This window comes from Balaenoptera musculus, chromosome 20, assembly GCF_009873245.2.
Source record: "Balaenoptera musculus isolate JJ_BM4_2016_0621 chromosome 20, mBalMus1.pri.v3, whole genome shotgun sequence".
NCBI lineage: Eukaryota > Metazoa > Chordata > Mammalia > Artiodactyla > Balaenopteridae > Balaenoptera > Balaenoptera musculus.
Window position 1 is genome coordinate 6,745,797 of NC_045804.1, and position 18,553 is coordinate 6,764,349.

The 18,553-nt window shown below is 59.6% G+C and overlaps 1 protein-coding gene across 2 annotated transcripts; it reads left to right on the plus strand.

Annotated features, from left to right (window-relative positions):
* The first annotated feature begins 333 nt into the window (after positions 1-333).
* On the plus strand, positions 334-18,199 carry SLC9A3R1 (SLC9A3 regulator 1). 2 transcript variants are annotated; one of them, XM_036837166.1, is made up of 6 exons: positions 334-1,040; positions 11,880-12,041; positions 13,390-13,543; positions 15,825-15,865; positions 16,957-17,096; positions 17,309-17,451. In XM_036837166.1, exons 1-6 carry the CDS (start codon positions 579-581, stop codon positions 17,310-17,312), a joined length of 963 nt encoding a protein of 320 aa, XP_036693061.1. In that variant the 5' UTR covers positions 334-578; the 3' UTR covers positions 17,313-17,451. The 2 variants fall into 2 exon arrangements, with proteins under 2 accessions (XP_036693061.1, XP_036693059.1); XM_036837164.1 differs by having other exon boundaries at positions 335-1,040; positions 17,007-17,096; positions 17,309-18,199.
* The last annotated feature ends 354 nt before the right edge of the window (positions 18,200-18,553 follow it).

Below are 18,553 nucleotides of genomic sequence, written 5' to 3' on the forward strand. Positions count from 1 at the left end.
GGGTCCTTTACCCGAGGGTTGGGTCTCAATCCCCGACGCAGGTGGAGGGAAATCAGAACAGATCCTGCGGGCCGCTCTGCCCAGTACCAGGAACTCGCCCCCGCCCCCGGGGCTCAACTGCAGCCACTTGGTAACAGACACTTCCACTTCCTGAGACCTCTTTCTTCTCCCGCCGCGGGGCGCCGCGCTCTGAGAGCAGAAACTCACCCTTGCGCGCTCCCATTGGCCGGTGTCGTTCACCCTGCCAGAGCGCCCCCTCTCCATGGTGTCTGATTGGCCCCGCGGTGGTCCACACCCTCCGCGCGGCCCCGCCCCCCTAAATAAGCAGCCTGGGCGGGCTCTGGAACGCTCAGACGCCGCGCACGGCGGGGATTGGTCCGTGAGCTTCTGCTTCGGCTCCTCGCAGTTCGCCTCCGCCGCTCCCAGGACACCTGCTCGCTCGGCCAGTCCGGCGCGGGGTTTCCCTGCCGCTCTCGCTCTCGTCTCCCGGCCCGCAGGTTGAGAAGAAGGGGTGGGCCGTCCCGTCTCCGGACCCCGACCGGACGCCTCTTCGCGCCGCTGAGCCGTTGCAGGGCGAGATGAGCACAGACGTGGCGGCCGGGGCGCCTCTGCCCCGGCTCTGCTGCCTGGAGAAGGGTCCGAACGGCTACGGCTTCCACCTGCACGGGGAAAAGGGCAAGGTAGGCCAGTTCATCCGGCTGGTGGAGCCCGGCTCGCCGGCCGAGAAGTCGGGACTGCTGGCCGGAGACCGGCTAGTGGAGGTGAATGGCGAGAACGTGGAGAAAGAGACCCACCAGCAGGTGGTGAGCCGCATCCGTGCCGCACTCAACTCCGTGCGCCTGCTGGTGGTCGACCCCGAGACCGACGAGCGGCTGCAGAAGTTGGGCGTCCAGGTCCGGGAGGAGATGCTGCGCCCCCAGGAAGGATCCGGGCAGGCCGAGCCGCCGGCCGCCGCCGAGGAGCAGGGGGCTGGCGGCGAAAATGAGCCGCCCGCCGCCGCGCCGGAGCCGCACGAGGCCGAGAAGAGCCATCAGGAGCGGGTAAGTGCGGGCCCGGGCCGGACGGCGAGGCTGGAACCGGGTGGGAGGGAGAATAGTCAAGAGACCCAGGCGCCCCGGACGCCCAGCCCTGCTGCCGCCTTGTCTTTCTGAAACTGGATCCTCACGAGGGAGACTGCTTCCGCCCGCCGACCGGGCGAACTGGCAGTTACAGGCTTGAGGCTGCGTCCCGCGACCCCTACTCCCTCTCCCCAGACTGGGCTGGGACCCTGAGCGCCTTTGGGAGTGAGGGTGAGGGCGGGCGGCTCCAGGGAGCCCAGTCGCCTTTTCCTCGACTCTGCTGGTGGTGTCTGCTCCGGTCCCTTGGGACTCCCAGTCCCGCCCCTCCTGGTGCAAGTGACCAGCTTCCTCCACGGCCCCTGGGGGTGGTAAATGAAGCTGGGGTGAAGCTAGAGCGGCCCCGACTTCAGAAAGCTAGAGGAATAACTACGCTCTTTCTGTGTGGAGCTGCAGCGCTGGGAGGGGAGGGGAGGGGGGCGCACGCTGGGTTCTCAGGCACTTCCCCCCTTCCCCACAGCCCGCTGGCTGGCGTGTGTATCATTAACTTCAGCCTGGCTGGACTTCATCCTCCTGAAGTCCGGTGTGACTTCTAAGAAAGAAGCTCCACCGTCCCAAGGCGATGAATGGGGGTGGGGCTCAGGGACGAGGCGCAGAGGCGTCTGGTCTGGGGGATGGTGGCAGCTCTGCCACCCAGGGGGATTTATGATTCTCAGGAATGTGAGGAGTAAGCGCTGGCTTGTATCTGGGAGCGGGAGGGAAGACCTTGGAGGAGGAGGAACGGCGGCCGGAGTGGTCCAGCGTTCCTGGGCTGTGCAGCGGACAGCAGGTCACCACGGGCAGGTGGCCTTGCCCTGGCATCAGCTGTCTCACTCCAGTCCCTGGACAGCAAGCAGGCTGGTTGCTTTCTGCCCACGTTTGGGTTTCCTCTCATGACCCCAGTTTGGATCGGCCGTAGGAGGGGCGGAGGCAAAAGGGAAGTTGTACTGAGCCTTCTGTTTCCCGGAGAGTGAAGGGGGAGGCCTCAGGGTGAGGTTGTGGGGAGCAGGGCCAGGGCCTCCCCTGGGCCCGTTTGGCTTCACCAGCTCTCCACCTGCTGGCAGGGGTGTCCATGGTGCCAGTAGGAGCCTCCCTTGACAGAGAAAGGGCACAGTTCAGCCTTTAAGGGTAGAAGGTGGAGCCGGAGCGGGCCAACTGGTTTGGTGGAGGTGGTCACCAGGAGCCCTATTCAGCCAGAGCTGGGTGCCACGAACGCCAGGGCCACCAGGCTCCTGCCTCCTGCCGCTGCCAAGCTGGCATTGGCAAGGGTGGGGGTGGGATCGGAGCACCCCTGGCAGGGGTTTGACACTGAGGAGTTGGAACCCATGACCTCTGGTCCCAGGCAGAAATCCAGTTTGAACTTTGTGCCGAGGGCATCGATTTACCATTCCTTTTTTTTTTTTTTTTTTTTGGACTTTGGCACTGGCACAAGTAACCCGCCACCTCACCCGGCCCCCCAGGTTGCAGTCATGTTCAGCTCCTCCCGGTGCCCTTTTGGTTTTGCTGCTGGGTGCAGGAGGGCCTGCGGGGAGCTGGGGGGCGCAGAGGCCAGAACGGAGGCTTGACCTAGCACACATGCTCCCCACCAGGCCATCTGAGAAGCCGCAGAGGTTGGCTTCTGCCCCCTGGGCGAGCACAGAATGGGGTTGCCCCAGGTAGTGGTACGACACCTGCATTTGTGTGTATGCTTTGTTGGGCCAGTGGAAGGGAATAGAACCCTCCAGCCAGTCCCGGGGACACCATCACCAGGCCTCTTGGGGTTTCAGGTCAACGAGCAAGTCAGAACTTCTCTGAGCCTTGGTTCTCCCATCAATAAAATGAGGGCATTGGATTCCCAGTGACACCTGCCTTCTCTAGAATTTTACAAATAATGGAAAGTACTTGAGCCCCTAGTGGGTGCTGGACTGAGCATCTTGTACGCCCAGGCATTTGAATCCCAGCTGTGAGCGGGGTCTCTCTTAGCCTCTGCATAGCCGCCGAGCAGCGTTAAGTCCTTCTGGTAGGAGGTTCCCATGAAATCTGGTACGCTGGGCCTGCAGATGACCTGCCCTGTCCTTGCAAAAAAAGAAAAAAAAAAAAAGTTAATAGACATCATAAGAGTTAATTGTTCCCCGAAAAGACAAGGGACGTCTATATAAGGGATATACCCAGCGTTTGAATGTTACTGATTAGTTTGCGTCTGAATTCGTTTGCAAAGTGGGGGCTGTTAATGACATCTCCGTTAGTTCTCAGAAGTGAAAAAGGTGTTAGTGGGAAAGTGTCATGCAGAGTGGGTGGCGGGTGACATCTCCCTGGGAAGAGCGGCCTGGGTCGAGAACGATACAGGGCAGAGGGCAAGGGGTGCCCGTAGTACTGATCTCGGAGGAGGTGGCGGGGTGCTTCCAGCTTGGCCCACCTCCACCCACGGGGAGGGAGGGGCAACAGCACCCCTGCTCACGGCCCCCCCGCAGTCACAGGATGAGGCCTAAGTCCTTGAGCGGGGCAGCCGGCCCGGGTCCCACAGCGGGGGCTGGGCAGGCCTGAGCCAGCTCAGCTGTACTCGCTGGGCCACCTCGAGCCAAGTTTCTCTAAGCTTCCATTTCCTCTTGTGTAAATTGGGGGTGACAGCAGCGGCGGCCTCGTGGGGTTGGCGGGGTTACATGAGGATGCCTGTTGAGCCAGTAGCTCAGAGCCTCCACTGAGTAAGTGCTCCGTGAACGTTGGTTGCTGGGATCTGAATTAATACATATTTCACAGTGATGATTACACGCCCACCCAGGGGGCAGCTAGCCCTGGATCTGCCTCTCCCGTTGGGCACGTGCAGCCGTGGCCAAGCCTAGCATCCGAAAGTGCTCCATCTGGGGTCGCCATCACTGAAGAATCAGCCCATCACAATCTGGCAGCCTTCTCTCGCCACCGCCCCTCTTGTCCCCAGCAGCCCACCAAACCACACCGAGGGTCCGAATTCCCTCCCAGCATGCCATGTGCTTTGAGCCTTCGCGCCTGATATTTGCACGTGGGAACCCTCAGTCCCCTTGCGCGCCAAGCACGCTCCCCAAGACCACTCACCTCCCAGGAAACCTTTCCTCCACCCCGCAGGCATCATGAACTCTTCCCTCACCTCCTGTTCCCTGTCCTTCCACCTTTTCTCACACTGAACACTGAACACGTAATATCTGAATCATCTGTTCATATCTCCTCCACCAGCCCATGCTGAGTCCAAAGGGCAACAGCTGTGGCTTATTTATGTTTATAACCCCAGCACTGTCCCAAGCACTGAGCAGGGAGGGGCTCAATAAATAATTTTTGCATGAATGAATGAGTGCGAAACAGCCATGGGGGACCTTTGTCCTAATTCATCTCAGCCCAACCCACCTGGGTCTGTTCATGCCTCGAGAGCACACCCGGAGATTGGAATTCCAGATAGAGCTTACTCGCCCCTTTTTCTTGCCTACTAGCAGCTTCCATTTTAAAACTAGAGAGCCAAAAGTCTGTGAATCCCAGCCCCGTTGCCCTCTGGCTCTGGGACCCTGATTGTTCAGCGTTCCCCACGAGCCTCAGCTTCTACCTCTGTGAAATGGGGACCCCGACCCCACCCTGCAGGGTTGTGGGAGAGATTTGACGAGATGATGCGGAAGGCGTGTGTAAGTGCCCAGCGTGGGGTGGGTTCCCGCCACACCTGACCTTGATCCCAGAGGTACCCCAGGTGGCAAAGTCGGGGGTGGGCACAATTAGCTGGCAGCCTCCAACCTCTTTCCCATGTTCCCATTTCACACGGACCGAGTTGGAGTCTGCGAGGGCAGAGCAGGGCTTGAGCTGCAGGATGTTTGGATTGGAAATGGACAGGGTGTGACGGCTTGTGTGCTGGTTCCTCCTCTTAAGCCACATACTTGGGATTTCTTTCTCCCCTGGGATAGCCCCTGGTTCTGACCTTCTGGTTCCTGTTCAATCCTGGAGATGATTCTCTTGGAAAGAGAAAGGGGCTTTTTTCTCAAGGAACCCCGTCATGTCTCAATGGGGGGGCCCTTCTCTTCCTCCCCAGGCTTCCCATCCTATGGATCCCTGAGGAGGTGGGGGAGCGCTTAGAAATTAGGGGAAGAAGGGGCCTGGCCAAGGTCTTGAGGCTGCTGTGAGCCTCTTACAGAGAGAAACCAGAGCTCTAGACCCCAATAATGGGAGCTACTCTAAGCCTACTAGTTGCCCGGCCCTGTGCCCTAAAGATGGTGATACACACTTCAATGATTTTTTTTTTTTCTTCCCTCACCACAACCCTGCAAATCAGCTATTATTTTCTCCATTTTGAAAGTTGATAAATAATAAGTAAACGGAAAATAATAATAATAATAATAAGTAAACGGTAGTTATTATATGTGTCTGGCAATGTGCTGTGTACTAAACATGCCTTATCTCAGTTAATCCACATGACCACCCTACAGGGTAGATACTAGCCCCATTGTCCGTATGTGGAGACTGAGGCTCCCTCAGTGCAGGGGGTGGCCCCACGGTTCTCAGTAGGGAGCCCTTGCCTTGTAGCAGGGCTGTGTCTGTGAACCCCGCTCACTCTGACTCCAGTGTCTGCACGTCCATCCGGCTTGGGTTGTGCTTAAGGGCCTGACCCTCCAGCTGGGTGTCTCTGCCCATCACATTCTGGGCCACACCAGGGCCATCACAGCAGCATAAATTCAGGCTGCTGGAACCAGCTCCCTGCAAGGATCCAGGGCTCCCAGGTGCTTCTGTTCCCCAGGGGACACCATCAGGAAAAGTTGTCAGCCCTGATGGAAGGCCTCGGTCCAGAAGGGGCGGGCTCCAGGCCCCATCCCTTCTCACATGATGGGCCCAGCCGGGAGTCTGGTGACCAAGTCTCTACCCTCATCCCCAGGGCCTGAGAACTGTCCTTGCTGGCTCTGGGGTTCCCCTGTAGCACAAAGGACTCCCCCCGAGAGGCTGACCTTGACTGTTGGCCTTGGCCTTCCTCCTCCACCCCTCAGGGTAGGACAGTTCACCACGTCCCCTGACCCCAGACCATGTTTAGCTTCCTGCGCCCTGAAAAGGACAAGTGGTGCGGATGCCCCGAGGCCTGGGTTCTAGTGCCGCCCAAGGCGGGGGGACTGAGGCCGGAGCTCTGACTTTCCAGGGACAAAGGCTCCGGCCTCTCCCTGTGCTTGTTATAAGGTCGCGATGCCCAGTTGAAACAGCAAAGGCCATGGGGATGTAGGGGACAGCCCAATAGTTGAGAGTGAGACCTCTAGGGTCTGTATGGGCCTTTTTGGCAGCCACTGGCCACATGTGGCTCTTAGCGCTTGAAATGTGCTGGTTGAAATTGAGATGTGCTGTAAGTGAAAAATAAAAGGCACACCAGATTTTGAAAACTTAGTACAGAAAAAAGGATGTAAAATATCCCATTAATAACTTTTAAATAGATTACGTGTTAGAATGATAATATTTTGGATATGTTGTGTTAAATAAGATATTAAAATTGATTTCTCTTGTTTCTTTTTACGTTTTAGTTTGGCTACTAGAAACGTTTAAGTTACCTACGTGACTGGCATTCTGTTTCTATGGGGCAGTGCTGGTCTAGATCTGAGCTCAAAGCCGACCCTCTTCTCCTATCAGCTGTGTGTACTTGAGCAGTTTATGCCACCTGTTTGAACCTGAGTTTCCTCATCTGTGAAGTGAAGGCAATAATACCCTCCTCCCAAAGGGTTACAATTGGGTCCTAACGAGAATATACACTTATAAAGCTCTGGTGCGGTGCTTGGGTGCTTGGCACTTAGTAAGTGCTCACTAAACGGCAGCTGCTTTTTGTTATTTCAGTAGAGCCCCGATTTCACAAGCTCTGAGAAGGTCCTTACAGAGCCTCTTGGGACAGCCCACAGGAGTTAAATCCAGCAACTTCTGGAAGGAGGGTGAGGGGCGAGGAGGGATGATGGTAGAGAGCCAGCAGCGGCAGGCGGGCATGGGGATGATGGTAGGGAGCCAGCAGCGGCAGGCGGGCATGGGGATGATGGTAGAGAGCCAGCGGCGGCAGGCGGGCATGGGGCGGCCAGCCTTGATGGTGTCCAGCCAGGCCGCAGCCCAGGTACCAGTCTGCTCCATCCCAGGCTTGCCCAGGCCTGGGGAGAACTGAGCCAAACTCTCCATCGGGTGGGTCTCTGGCCAGCACCGGGAGAAAAGAGCCAGAGGGAGAACCTGGCTCAGGGTCCCTGCGGGGCGGTGGGGGGGTGTGTCAGAGAAGCAGCCCCCACTTTATCATCTGGCTCCCTCCTGGATCCCACCCTGCGGGTCTCCGGAGAAGGGCCTTCCCGCTGAGAAACAGCAAGCACAAGATCAAGGCCTAGAGTCGCTCCTTTTTTGCAGAGGGAGGTGTCCAGCATTCCTCAGTGTGCACAGACCTTGGGCTGGGGTGTCTTCTAGGGAGAAATAAATGAAGCCACATCAGGGCCAGAGATCATGGGTCAGTGACAGCCAAGCCCTTGGTACCTCCCTTTGGGTGAGGGGAGGATGCCTGCAGTCTGAGCTCCTGGTCACTTCCCAGCCTGCCCTAAGGACAGCGCCCCCATGCCACCCCGTAACACGTCACCCCCAGGCAGAGGCAGCTCGCTCCATCCTGGTTTCCTTGAAGACTTGGCACCACACCCAGGCCTGTGTCTCCAGAGCCCCACAGAGCAGCCCTGGCTCCTTGCACCCGGCGTACCCCACCCCTCCCCCACCAGAGCAGCCCGGGCTCCATCTCTCCACCTCGCCACCCCTCCTCCCTTGTTGGGGCTGATTCCCCTGTGTGGGGCGGCAGGGTATCATTCTTATCTTATTTGCATAAACAAGAGCCCTGGGCGGGCCGGGCTGGGGGGAAGGGCAGTCTGGGGAGGTGACGAGTCACCTCTGTTGTTCCCCTAGCCACCCCGGTGGTCCTCCTGCCCCTCCAACCGCCCCTTCTGGGGCCCAGAGCTGGCTGGCTTGTGAGAAGCGGCCTGGCTGTTTCCTATAGCGCCCGTCGCCATGGTCACCACGGCACCGGCCAGGGAGGGGCTGGGCCCAGTGGGGCGTTGGCCCCCAGCCGCCCTCCCCGGAGGAGCAGGGAGCGGCCCTGGGCCTGCTCCCCAGAGACGGTCACCAGGATTAGGGTATCGACTTTCCCCAGCTTTCCAGGTGGCTGCTGGTGGTGCCTATTGAATTCCGTGCCCAGCATCCGCTCCCTGGGCTGAGTGGGTGGAGGTGACTGGGCGGCCAGTTGGGGTGGGGCTGGGCTCCCTGGGTGAGGAGGCAAGAACGGAGTGAGCAGCCAGGGCAGGCCTGTGCAAGGCTTGGGACAGCCTTGAGACCCAGAGGGTGGGAGAAGCCCCCATGGGAAGAGTCTAGAGGCAGCTCTCCTGACAGGGTCTCTTCTGGAAGGCAGGTCTGGCATTGTCTGGAAGTGAGAGACTCATCCAGCCCCCAGCCGCCCCAGCCCATTTGCACAGCCCGTCGGCCACCATTGCCTCATGGTCTTTCCTCTCACTTCTCTGCCAGTCTCCCCACTGCGCAGATCCTGATTTTTACTTCCGAGCTGTCATCCTCACTGGAAGACCCACCTGAATCTCTGAACACTCTGGGACCGTGTTCCCCTCTGGAGCTGCCACCATGGCACAAGTCCTCTCCTGAGCTCCTGGGAGCCACATACCACCCCCAAGATGTCCCAGATGTTCCATTTATTGCCCTTGCCCCAGAGGCAGAACCCAGGCCTTGCCCCAGCTCTGGGGGTGTGGGCCCAGAGCAATGGTGGCCAAGCTCCAGCCAGCACCTGACCCCTCCTTCTCCCCATCTTCTCTTCTCAGTGCTGGGCCTGGAGACCGCACACCCTTAGGGAGCTGCCCCAGGACTCCTGACAGCACCAGCCTCCACCAGGCTGGGATGGGCTCCTTTGATGGGCTGACCCAGCAGCTGGCAATGACACCTCCTGGGGGCAGCTGGGGGAAGGGTGGAGAGCAATGCGGGAAGAATGGGAAGCCCCCCCCCCCCCACCCAGTCCCATGGGAAGGGAGGGAGCCTCTGGGGACTGGGGAAGATGGGAGCTGGGTGGGGCTCTATACTTGTCTGAGCGCTTCGGAAAACGCCTGGGGTTTCCTTGTCCCCTGGCCCAGCCACCCCCAGAAAGCAGCGGAACAGGTCCCAGTGCAGGGGGAAGGGAGCGGCGGGGGCCTGGGCCCTGCAGGTGGGTCTACCATTTCCTGAGATCCTCATGGCTTGGCACCGGCAGAAGGGAGTGAGGTGCATACGACAGGTCACCAGGCAAGGGTCCCCGGGGTGAAAGGTGCTGAGCATCAGTCAGGGAAGCCCGCGGCACAGAGACCCATCACGGGGGCAGCCAGGGCCGCCCCGCCAGCCAGGAGGACACCCGAAGCCGCCGGGCCTGCTCACTGCCGTGTCGACCCGCGAGAGGCCGCGAGCCTGAGCCTCGGAAGGAAGCCTGCGGTTTCATCATCTCCTCGCCCCTCCCAGCAGAGGCTGCAACCGGTGTTTGCAACTCCTCAGCTCCAAATGGGCCTCCTCCCAGCCTGGGCTTGGGTCCTTCCAGGGATGGTGGCAGGAGCACAGGTCCCCAGTCAGAGCCCGGGGTGGCGTCCTGGCTCCTCCACCGTGAAGCTCTGACATCAGGCAGTGGGCTTCCTGTCTCGGTTTCCCCAGCTCGAGGACAGGGGTTAGGGTTAACCCTCAGCCTACCCCTAACCCTATCTCGAGGGTGGGAGGAAGGCTCTCTGGAGTGAGGGGCGGCGAGGGGAGCAGAGACATCAGAGCTGCCCTCTCCCTTCCCCCTGATTCACCCTCCCCGCTTTCGCAGGGTGACTGCAGAGCGCTGCCCGGCTGGGGCAGAAAGCTGAGCCTGCCCCGTGGTAGCAACTGGTCGGACCTGTTCCTGCTCCCCTGGGCCTGGGGGAGGGCTGTGCTGGCAGCTCCGTGGAGGGATTAGCTTGAGGGGAAAAGAGCCTCACTCCCGGAACCAGATCCCGGTGGGGGGCGGGGGCCTCAGGCTGCGGGAGGGGCTCCCCCCCCCACCCCAGGGGAAGCAGCGGAAGGGGGGCATCAGCGGGCGAGTGGGCCTGCAGTGAGGACCAGAAGGGGGATGAGGAGAACTGGAGAAAAGAGGGTGCCTCCGTGGGCGCCCCCCACTTTTTTATGCTCACTTAACTGTCTCAGCTGTTGTCTGGGGTGAAGTGAGAGCGCACGGGGCCTCTAGCCCAGATTAGGGTAAACCCGGGCCTAACCGTCACCTCACCCCTCCTTCCTGTCCTGTGGGGCCTCTCCACACCCCCTACCAACATCCTGAAACACACAAAGGCCCACCCAGGCATCTCAAGGAAAGCAGAGTCACCCTCCGCCGGCCACCTCCCTACCCCTCCCAGAGCAGAGGGGTGGGGACTGAGTCTTCACTGCAGATGGCAGCTGCCTCCTGGGGCCAGCCAGTTGGGGCAGGAGGCCTGTAAGCCCTCCCCTCCCTCCCCGCCCCTCCCTCGCCTTCTCCTCTCCCAGCTGGGGAGTGAGGTCTCAGAGCTACCCGGCACCCCACCCTCAGAATCTCACTTCTCAGCTTCTTGTGACTATTCATTCGTAGTGATATTAACAACGATGGCAAAGGCTCCCCGTGCACAGGGATTTTAGCGTGGTCAGGTGTTCCCACATATGTTAACTACCTACCCCCTGGACCTCCTAGCAACCCTGGCACTAAGAATGGTCTACAAACAAGGAACCCAAGGCTCTGAGAAGGAAATTACTTGCCCCAGGTCACATAGCTCATAAGCAGGAGAAGCTGGAACCTGGGCCAGGGCCCTGACTTCAGCTTTTGCTCCCTGCCTGGCAGCCGGGTGATAACCCAGAGCTAGCAGGCCTGGGAGAAGGGAGAGAGGGACCCCAAGTCAGGCATGGGCTCAGGCCTCTGGCCCCCTCACACTGTATTCCCTCCATCATGTAAACGTACCCTAGGGCTGCAGCTTCTAAGCTAAGCTGCTTAGGCTGGTGAAAACTGTTTTCAGCGGAGGGTCTGAGTGTTTCAGAGCAATCTTCCTGTGCCTTTTCCGTGGGTCCCCCTCTCCAGGCCATGGCCACAGCCACACGGGGCTCCCTTCAGCCCAGCCCTGCTTCTCACTGCTCCCCTCCCCATTCAGGCTCCTTGGGGACCCACATGGTCTTTGGGGTTCTGTTGCTGCCTTTGCCCTCAGCCTTGGTTCTGCTGGTGGGAAGTGCCTGTCCTGTCCGGGGACCCCTGGCTGTGCCTCCCTCCGGTCTGTGGTCATCTGGCCCCCAGCTCCCTTTCGGCTGGGCCATTTTGCTTGGTGGGGACGAGACAGGAGTCCGTGTGGGCGAGGAAAGGCTTTACTGTAAACATGCTGACCAGCTTTGAGTAACCAGCTGCCCCGGCTTCCCCCGCTGCAGACAACAGGGTCCAAAAGGGCTGGGGGTCCCCAGTCAGTGTCCCAGGTACCCAGCCAGGCTGGCAGGGTTGCTACCGCCTGAGAGATGAGGTAGCTGTCAAAATAACATGGTTACCCTTAGAATGTCAAAAGGGGAGAGACTTGAGCTAATCTGCTCCCACCCCTCGTTGCCAGGAGAGGGAACGGTGGCCTGCCCAGGGTCACCTGGCCGGGGTGCTGCAGTGCGGGGTCTCAGGCCTTCTGAGTCCCAGGCCAGCATTCTCCCTCGTTGCTGCGTAGGGTCTCAGCAAGGTTGCATCCTCCCCCAGTCTTCCTTGGTGGGGAGGTGGGGTCAGGCACGGAGCAGGGAGGGCGGAACCCGGCATGCCGTGGAATGACCGTGGCCCCTCCTTTCTCCCCGCAGCACGAGCTTCGGCCTCGGCTCTGCGCCATGAAGAAGGGCCCCAACGGCTACGGCTTCAACTTGCACAGCGACAAGTCCAAGCCAGGCCAGTTCATCCGGGCAGTGGACCCAGACTCGCCCGCTGAGGCCTCGGGGCTCCGGGCCCAGGACCGCATCGTGGAGGTAACGCTTCTTGCTCTCTTCCCAGGTTCTTCCTTCCTGACTGCGGGAGGCCTCCCCTGCGGCAGGCGTCACATCATTGCTCCTTCATTAGCCCGTGAGGCTCGGGCAGCCCAGAGATACCAGACCGATGGATGGATGGGGGAGGGGGGAGGATGGTGGGTGAGTGGGCAGGGGGAAGGAGGGAAGGACAAAAGGAAGGAAAGATGGGGGACTTCCCTGGCGGTCCAGCGGTTAGGACTGCACGCTTCCACTCCTGGGGCCCGGGTTCAATCCCTGGTCGGGGAACTGAGATCCACAAGCCATGCGGTGTGGCAAAAAAAAAAAAAAAGATTTTAAAAAAAAAAAGGAGGGGCTTCCCTGGTGGCGCAGTGGTTGAGAGTCTGCCTGCCAATGCAGGGGACACGGGTTCGAGCCCTGGTCTGGGAAGATCCCACATGCCGCGGAGCAACTAGGCCCGTGAGCCACAATTACTGAGCTTGCACGTCTGGAGCCTGTGCTCCGCAACAAGAGAGGCCGCGATAGTTAGAGGCCCACGCACCACGATGAAGAGTGGCCCCCACTTGCCGCAACTAGAGAAAGCCCTCGCACAGAAACGAAGACCCAACACAGACATAAATAAATAAAATTTAAAAAAAAAAAAAAAGGAAGGAAGGAAAGATGGGTGGTGGACGGATGGAGAGATGGACTGACTTCTTTCCTGCCTGGATCGCCCCTGGGCTCTTCTTCTCCGAGCAGACACTCAGCTGTCCACGACTCACCCATCCATCCAGCTAGACGTCTGGGGCCACCGCCAGAACTTCCCGCTGCCCGAGGCCTCCATGCCAGGCACAAGGATGGGGGCGGGAGGATGAAATCCTTCTCCCAAGTGGAGCTGTCAGGCACACTCTTACACTCTTGTGCTACGCTCGTTGGGAGAGGAAATGTGAACCAAGTGTCTTGGGGCCGGTCCCAGAATCTCAGTCTTAGAACCTTAGAGCTGGAAGATCAGCTCTCCCAAGACTTCTCATTTTACATGTGAGCAAACCAAGGCCCAGGGAGGGAAGTACCTAGAAAAGCTGGGGCCCAACCCAGGCCTCCCATATCTTTCCCGTCCCATCTCACAGCTGTGTTTGTTCAGTCTTGGCTGGGTATTTTCTTTGGCTTTTCCCACGTGTCCTGCCTCCCCATCTGACCGTCAAGTGGGAGGGTCACTTGGCCTGGTTCAGGACTCCACAGGCAAGGGGGGGTGCTGAGTGTCCCCCAATTGCCAACTGGCCGAGGACAAAGAGGACCCCTTGTACCGCTTCCACCTGCCCCCGCCCACCCCGGAACTGAGGCCTGTGCCAGTAACCCCTGCCCCCGCCCACAGGTGAACGGGGTCTGCGTGGAGGGCAGGCAGCACGGGGACGTGGTATCCGCCATCAAGGCTGGCGGGGAGGAGACCAAGCTGCTGGTGGTGGACAAGGAGACCGACGAGTTCTTCAGGAAATGCAAAGTGATCCCGTCTCAGGAGCACCTGTATGGTGAGCTGGGCGGCGCGGCCTGAGGCCCCCACGTCAGGGATGTGGGCCGCTGCTCTAGACTCTACTGTGTCCCACGGGATGGGAGGCAGACGGTGTAGGTTGGGAGAGAGGGTCAGGGAGAGGACGCCGGCGCTGACGCTGGGTTTCTGAGGATGGCACATGACGGGGGGGAAGCTGGCACGAGGGATGGCGAGATGGAAGAGAGCTGCTGATTCCCAGGCCAAAGCTGCAGCGCTGGAGGGAGGCCTGGGCCCCCACCCCTCTCCCCCCACCCCTCTCCCCCCAGCAAGCTCTCAGGGCAGTGCTGATGCAAGGAAAGGGTTAAGTCTGGAGAGGCTTCCAGCCTTAGCTTGGTCAGATCAGAGTCCAATGACAGGGCCCAGTACCTCCCCTTCCCTTCTCTCAGGTTGTCTTGGAAACCCAGGCTCGCTGGCTCTAGAGAGCAGTGGGTCCCTGGGCCCCTGCCCTCCCCATCCCCCGCATCACCCTGCCAAGCCTGGCACCTCCCCCGCCCTAGCCCAAGCCAAATGGGGCAGGGCTGCTGCACCAGGGCAGGGAGGAGTTGAGCAGCGCTCTTCTCCCTGGTCTGGACTTTTCTCCCTGGGAAGACGGCTCCTGGAGGGGTGGGGGGCTGGGTGGTAAATCTTTGGACTTTGCGATGGGTGGGGCCTCCCTGGGGGTCATATTTGTAGCAGATGGGTCCACACAAAGGTCCTGCCACAAACTTAGATCCCCAGCTGGAGGGGCCCAGTGGGTCCTGGGGGTTCCTGGAAGCGGGGATGGGTGAGTTAGAAGTCGCTAGCAGACTCTGGGCATGGGAGGTGGGTACCCCTTTACCGTTGGCTCCCAAGTTCATGGAAACCAGGTAACTCAGATTATCCCCTTTCTCATTAAGGGGGAAACTGAAGCCAAGAGAAGCCCCCAGCCTTGTTCTTGGCAACATGGTGTGGGAAGACTGAAATCAGCTGAAATCTGGATTCCCCTCAGCTGCTCAAATACCTCCCCCGGCCTCCCCCAGCATCCTTCTCCGCCCCCCACCCCCAAGTCATCAACCCTCAGACATTCCTCCCTCCTCTGTCCCCCTCTGGCTGGGTGGGAACGCCCTGGGAACCTCAGTGACTGCAGCCTCTGGCCAGAGGACCTGCACAGGGAGACCTGGGGGTGGGTACCCTCCCCGGGTGACCCTCCTCCCAGCTGGATGTAACTCCCCCCATGGAGAGGAATGCCCCCTCCCAGCGGCTGCCTCCCTACCACAGTGAGACAGCCTGCAGCTCATGGGTGAGGGGCTGCTTGCAGCGGGGTGGGAGTGAGTGTCCCCGTGTCCCAGCAATCCCCTGCCCAGCCACCGTGGGAAGGCTGGGTGAGAGTCAGGTATGCCTGCCTTGTGCCGGGGCCCCGGTCCAGGGGAGGAGAAAGACACACACTGATCTTAAGCTAAGAGTTCAGAAGAAACCCACCCAGGCTGACCAGTCCCCAGAGATGGAACAGCCCCCCTTGCAGCCAGGTGGGGTGTCTACCCTGAGTGAGCCAAGGGAGGGTGACCCCAGGCCCGGTTTCTCTCCCTCTGACCCCTTCTGCCACCACCAGGTTTCCCATTGGCTGGGGGAGGGCACACCCAGGACTGTGCCCTGAGCCCTCTGGTCCCGTCCCCCCCGCCGTCCCCACACTGGCCAGTAGGAGCTGGGGTTCTTTTCTTTCAGCTGATGCAGGTACTAATCATAACCAGGGTGTGGTCCCAGTTCTGGTGACGCCACCGTCACCTAGGAAGCATTTGAAAGATATTGATTCCTTGGCCTGTCCCAGACCCACTGAAACAGAAACTCTGATGCCAAAGCCCAGGAATCTGTATTTCTAACAAGCTTCCTGGGTGGCTGGTAGGCAGCCGGCCTGGAATTTCAGCCCCCTCTAGGACAGTGCTTTTTTTCAAACAGCTCCTTACTCATCAGTGGTTCTTGGGATTAATCGAGTAGGCAGAGGCCAGCATCTTTTTTTTTTTAATGAAACTGAATAGAAAATATCAAAAAGCATTGCGATGTAGTAAGGGCAAGTTGTTTTGTTAAACTTTTGTCACACACATGCATAATCTATGTGGGTGCTGGGTTGTCAAAATGTCAAAGGTACTCACAGTGGGTGGCAGTCAAGAGACTTTTAAACACTGACCTTGGGGAACAAGATCTGCGTATCTGCCCAAACCCCACAACTTCCACTGCCTTCCATGCCCCACTCCATCAGCATTCCCCAGAGCCTCTGACTCACCTCCACTCTTTTCTCCTTCGCCTAGGTCCCTTGCCTGAGCCCTTCACCAATGGAGAGATCCAGAAGGTAAAGGCAGACCCCTAATTGCTTCTCTGGCGCTCAGTCCTGGGGTGCAGGAGGAGGTGGGAGGTGGACAGCATCTGGCTCAAGTGGAAACTACGGGTTTCCAGGCTGCTCCCTCCTGAGCCCCAAGCTATGTAACTGCCCGTTTATCCCTCAGCCCCCGCCTGGGGCCAAGGCAGAGGGGAGGGAGAGGGGCCTGGCCGGGCCGTCTGCAGCCCGCCATCCTGGGTGACAAGCTCCGCCTCTAGCTCCCCACCGCACAGAGGAGGCCATTCTTCCCCCCAAGAACAGAGCTGCAGTGTCTGGCCGCGCGCTTCCCGGCCCCTGCTACTTCCAGTCTGGGTTGGAAGAACAAAGCCTCTCCTGCCCGGGCAGAAGGGAAGAGAAGGCAGCGGAGGCTGGGGGAGAGATGGCGGGGCCCGGTGCCAGCTGGGGCCACAGAGGAACCCAGGCAGGAGCTGACACCAAGCCACAGCCCTGGTCAAGGCCTTGGCTCTAGGATGGGCCGACTCGCTGTCGGACCACAGAACGGGAGCTCTCTGCAGGGTCTGCTCAAAGGCTTCCCTGTCCCCGGGGGACACAGCAAGGGGCTGGCCCTGGACCACCTGAGCCTTCTGTCACTCTACCTGTGGGTCTAGAACTCTCATCCACCTCCTTCCTTCAAAGCCCTTCATGGCTGCTTTGGGGTTAAGATTTCAAGAATCCCGGGGTCAAGTCCAAGTAAACAGTCAGATGGGCTGCAGGAGATTCAGAGAGCATTACGGGTGTTCCCCACGCCAAGCAAAGATGCTCCCAGTGTCCCCACACTCCAGGAGGCCCCTCCTGGGTCACCGTCCCAAAAGGCGAGTCAGGCCCAAAGGCTTCATTGGGAGGACTGGGGCGGGTAACTCAGCTAATCCCACGATGGATGGTTCCTCCTGCCTGGGTGGTGGAACCGGGCTACCCTCTGATCCTTGGAAGAATGTGAAAATGTAAATCCTCGAGGGGCCCTGGCAGGCTCAGGCGGTGGGGCTCTGGGGTGGATAGCAAGGGCTTAAGTGGCATTTCTCAGACCAAGGCGCCTGTCTTCCCTGGGAATGCCCTTCCTCGCCCAGGACTGCCCACCCCATGCCCTGCCCACCCACACGCCTCCTCTCTGTGCCAGGAGAACAGTCGTGAAGCCCTGGCCGAGACGGCCTCCGAGAGCCCCAGGCCAACCCTGGCAAGGTCCACCTCCAGTGACACCAGTGAGGAGGTAGGCTGGCCGGCTGGGCGGACGGGGGCTGGCACTGGGTGACAGGAAGTCCGTTCCCAGGCCACACTTGTTCCTGGCACACCAGCCTGTGTGGAGGTCACATGCTGAGCCACGTTCAGTTCTTGTGACCTGGCTTCCCTGGGCACTGCCCCAAGGGAGCCACCTCGCCAAGGCACTAACTCCCGCTCTCTGTCGCCCCCTCCTCTTTACAGCTGAATTCCCAAGACAGCCTCAAGAAACAGGACTGCACGGCACCCTCACCTACCTCCTCCTCCTCCTCCTCCGACCCCATCCTGGACTTCAACATCTCCCTGGCCGTGGCCAAAGAGAGGGCCCACCAGAAGCGCAGCAGCAAGCGGGCCCCACAGATGGACTGGAGCAAGAAAAACGAACTCTTCAGCAACCTCTGAGCGCCCCTCCCACCAGCCACCAGGAAGGCTGGCCAGCCCCACACACACCCCGGCCCGACTCCTTTTCCCTCTTCCCCACTTTCCCCCAAATCGACACACCAATCAGCACCAGCATCTCCTCTCTTGGCAAATCTGACTTTTCTAGAGAACTGTGTTCTTACTTCAGGGAAGGTGACTGTTTTTCTGTCCTGGCCCCAATCAGAAAGCAGACTGTCCCCCACTGGGTGCTTCAGCCTACCAGGTGTCCCGATGCCACCCTCCTGGGACATCACCGGGACCTCCACCGAGCAAGGATCGTGGGACTGGGCGAGAGGTCACCTTCCCACATGACCCCCAGTGATGACTGGGTCCAGGATTGATCAAGGACTCAGATCACAGCAACATCTCGGAGTGGACAGGGGGCCATCATCCTAAGCTGTGGCTTGGGCATCTTATTTTTGTTTGATTTTTTTTTTTTTTAAAGAGTGCGGTACCGCACACTTTAGTGGGACTTTCGTTTCCTTGATTAACATGATTTTCCAGGTTGTTGCATCCAGGACATAGCAGCGGCCTTAGCCTAAAACTTTTTTGTTTCTGCTCCCACCCCCCAGAGACCTGGGCAACACGGGGAGGGTTTGGCCACCCGCTGCCCAGCCCTGAGCCAGGCACAGTTGTAAGGAAACGTTAACGAAATTGAACTGGTTTCTCCAAACCGCCTTGGCCTCTGTGTTTTCCTTTGGAGCTCTGTCCATGGGTGTTCCCGGCGTGGCCTCTGGCGGAGAGGGTAGGGAACAGCTGGAGGGAGGGGATGGTCCAGGGTTCCGTGAGCCCGAGCGCGGAGCAGGAGGTGGGGTGGCTTTATCCCGAGGGCCTTGAGCCTGTAGCTGCTGGGTGGCCCCGCCGTGCCCCCGCCCACCCCATGTGTTTGGCTCACTGGGGCTGCCCTAGAGGGACGTTCATCAGGGAAAGTGGGAGCTAAACCCACGTGCTCGGAGGGCGCCGAGAAGGCACCTTGGATTCCAGGAGCGTTGAAACTGAATTCACGATGGAGCCAAACTTGGAAAGAGA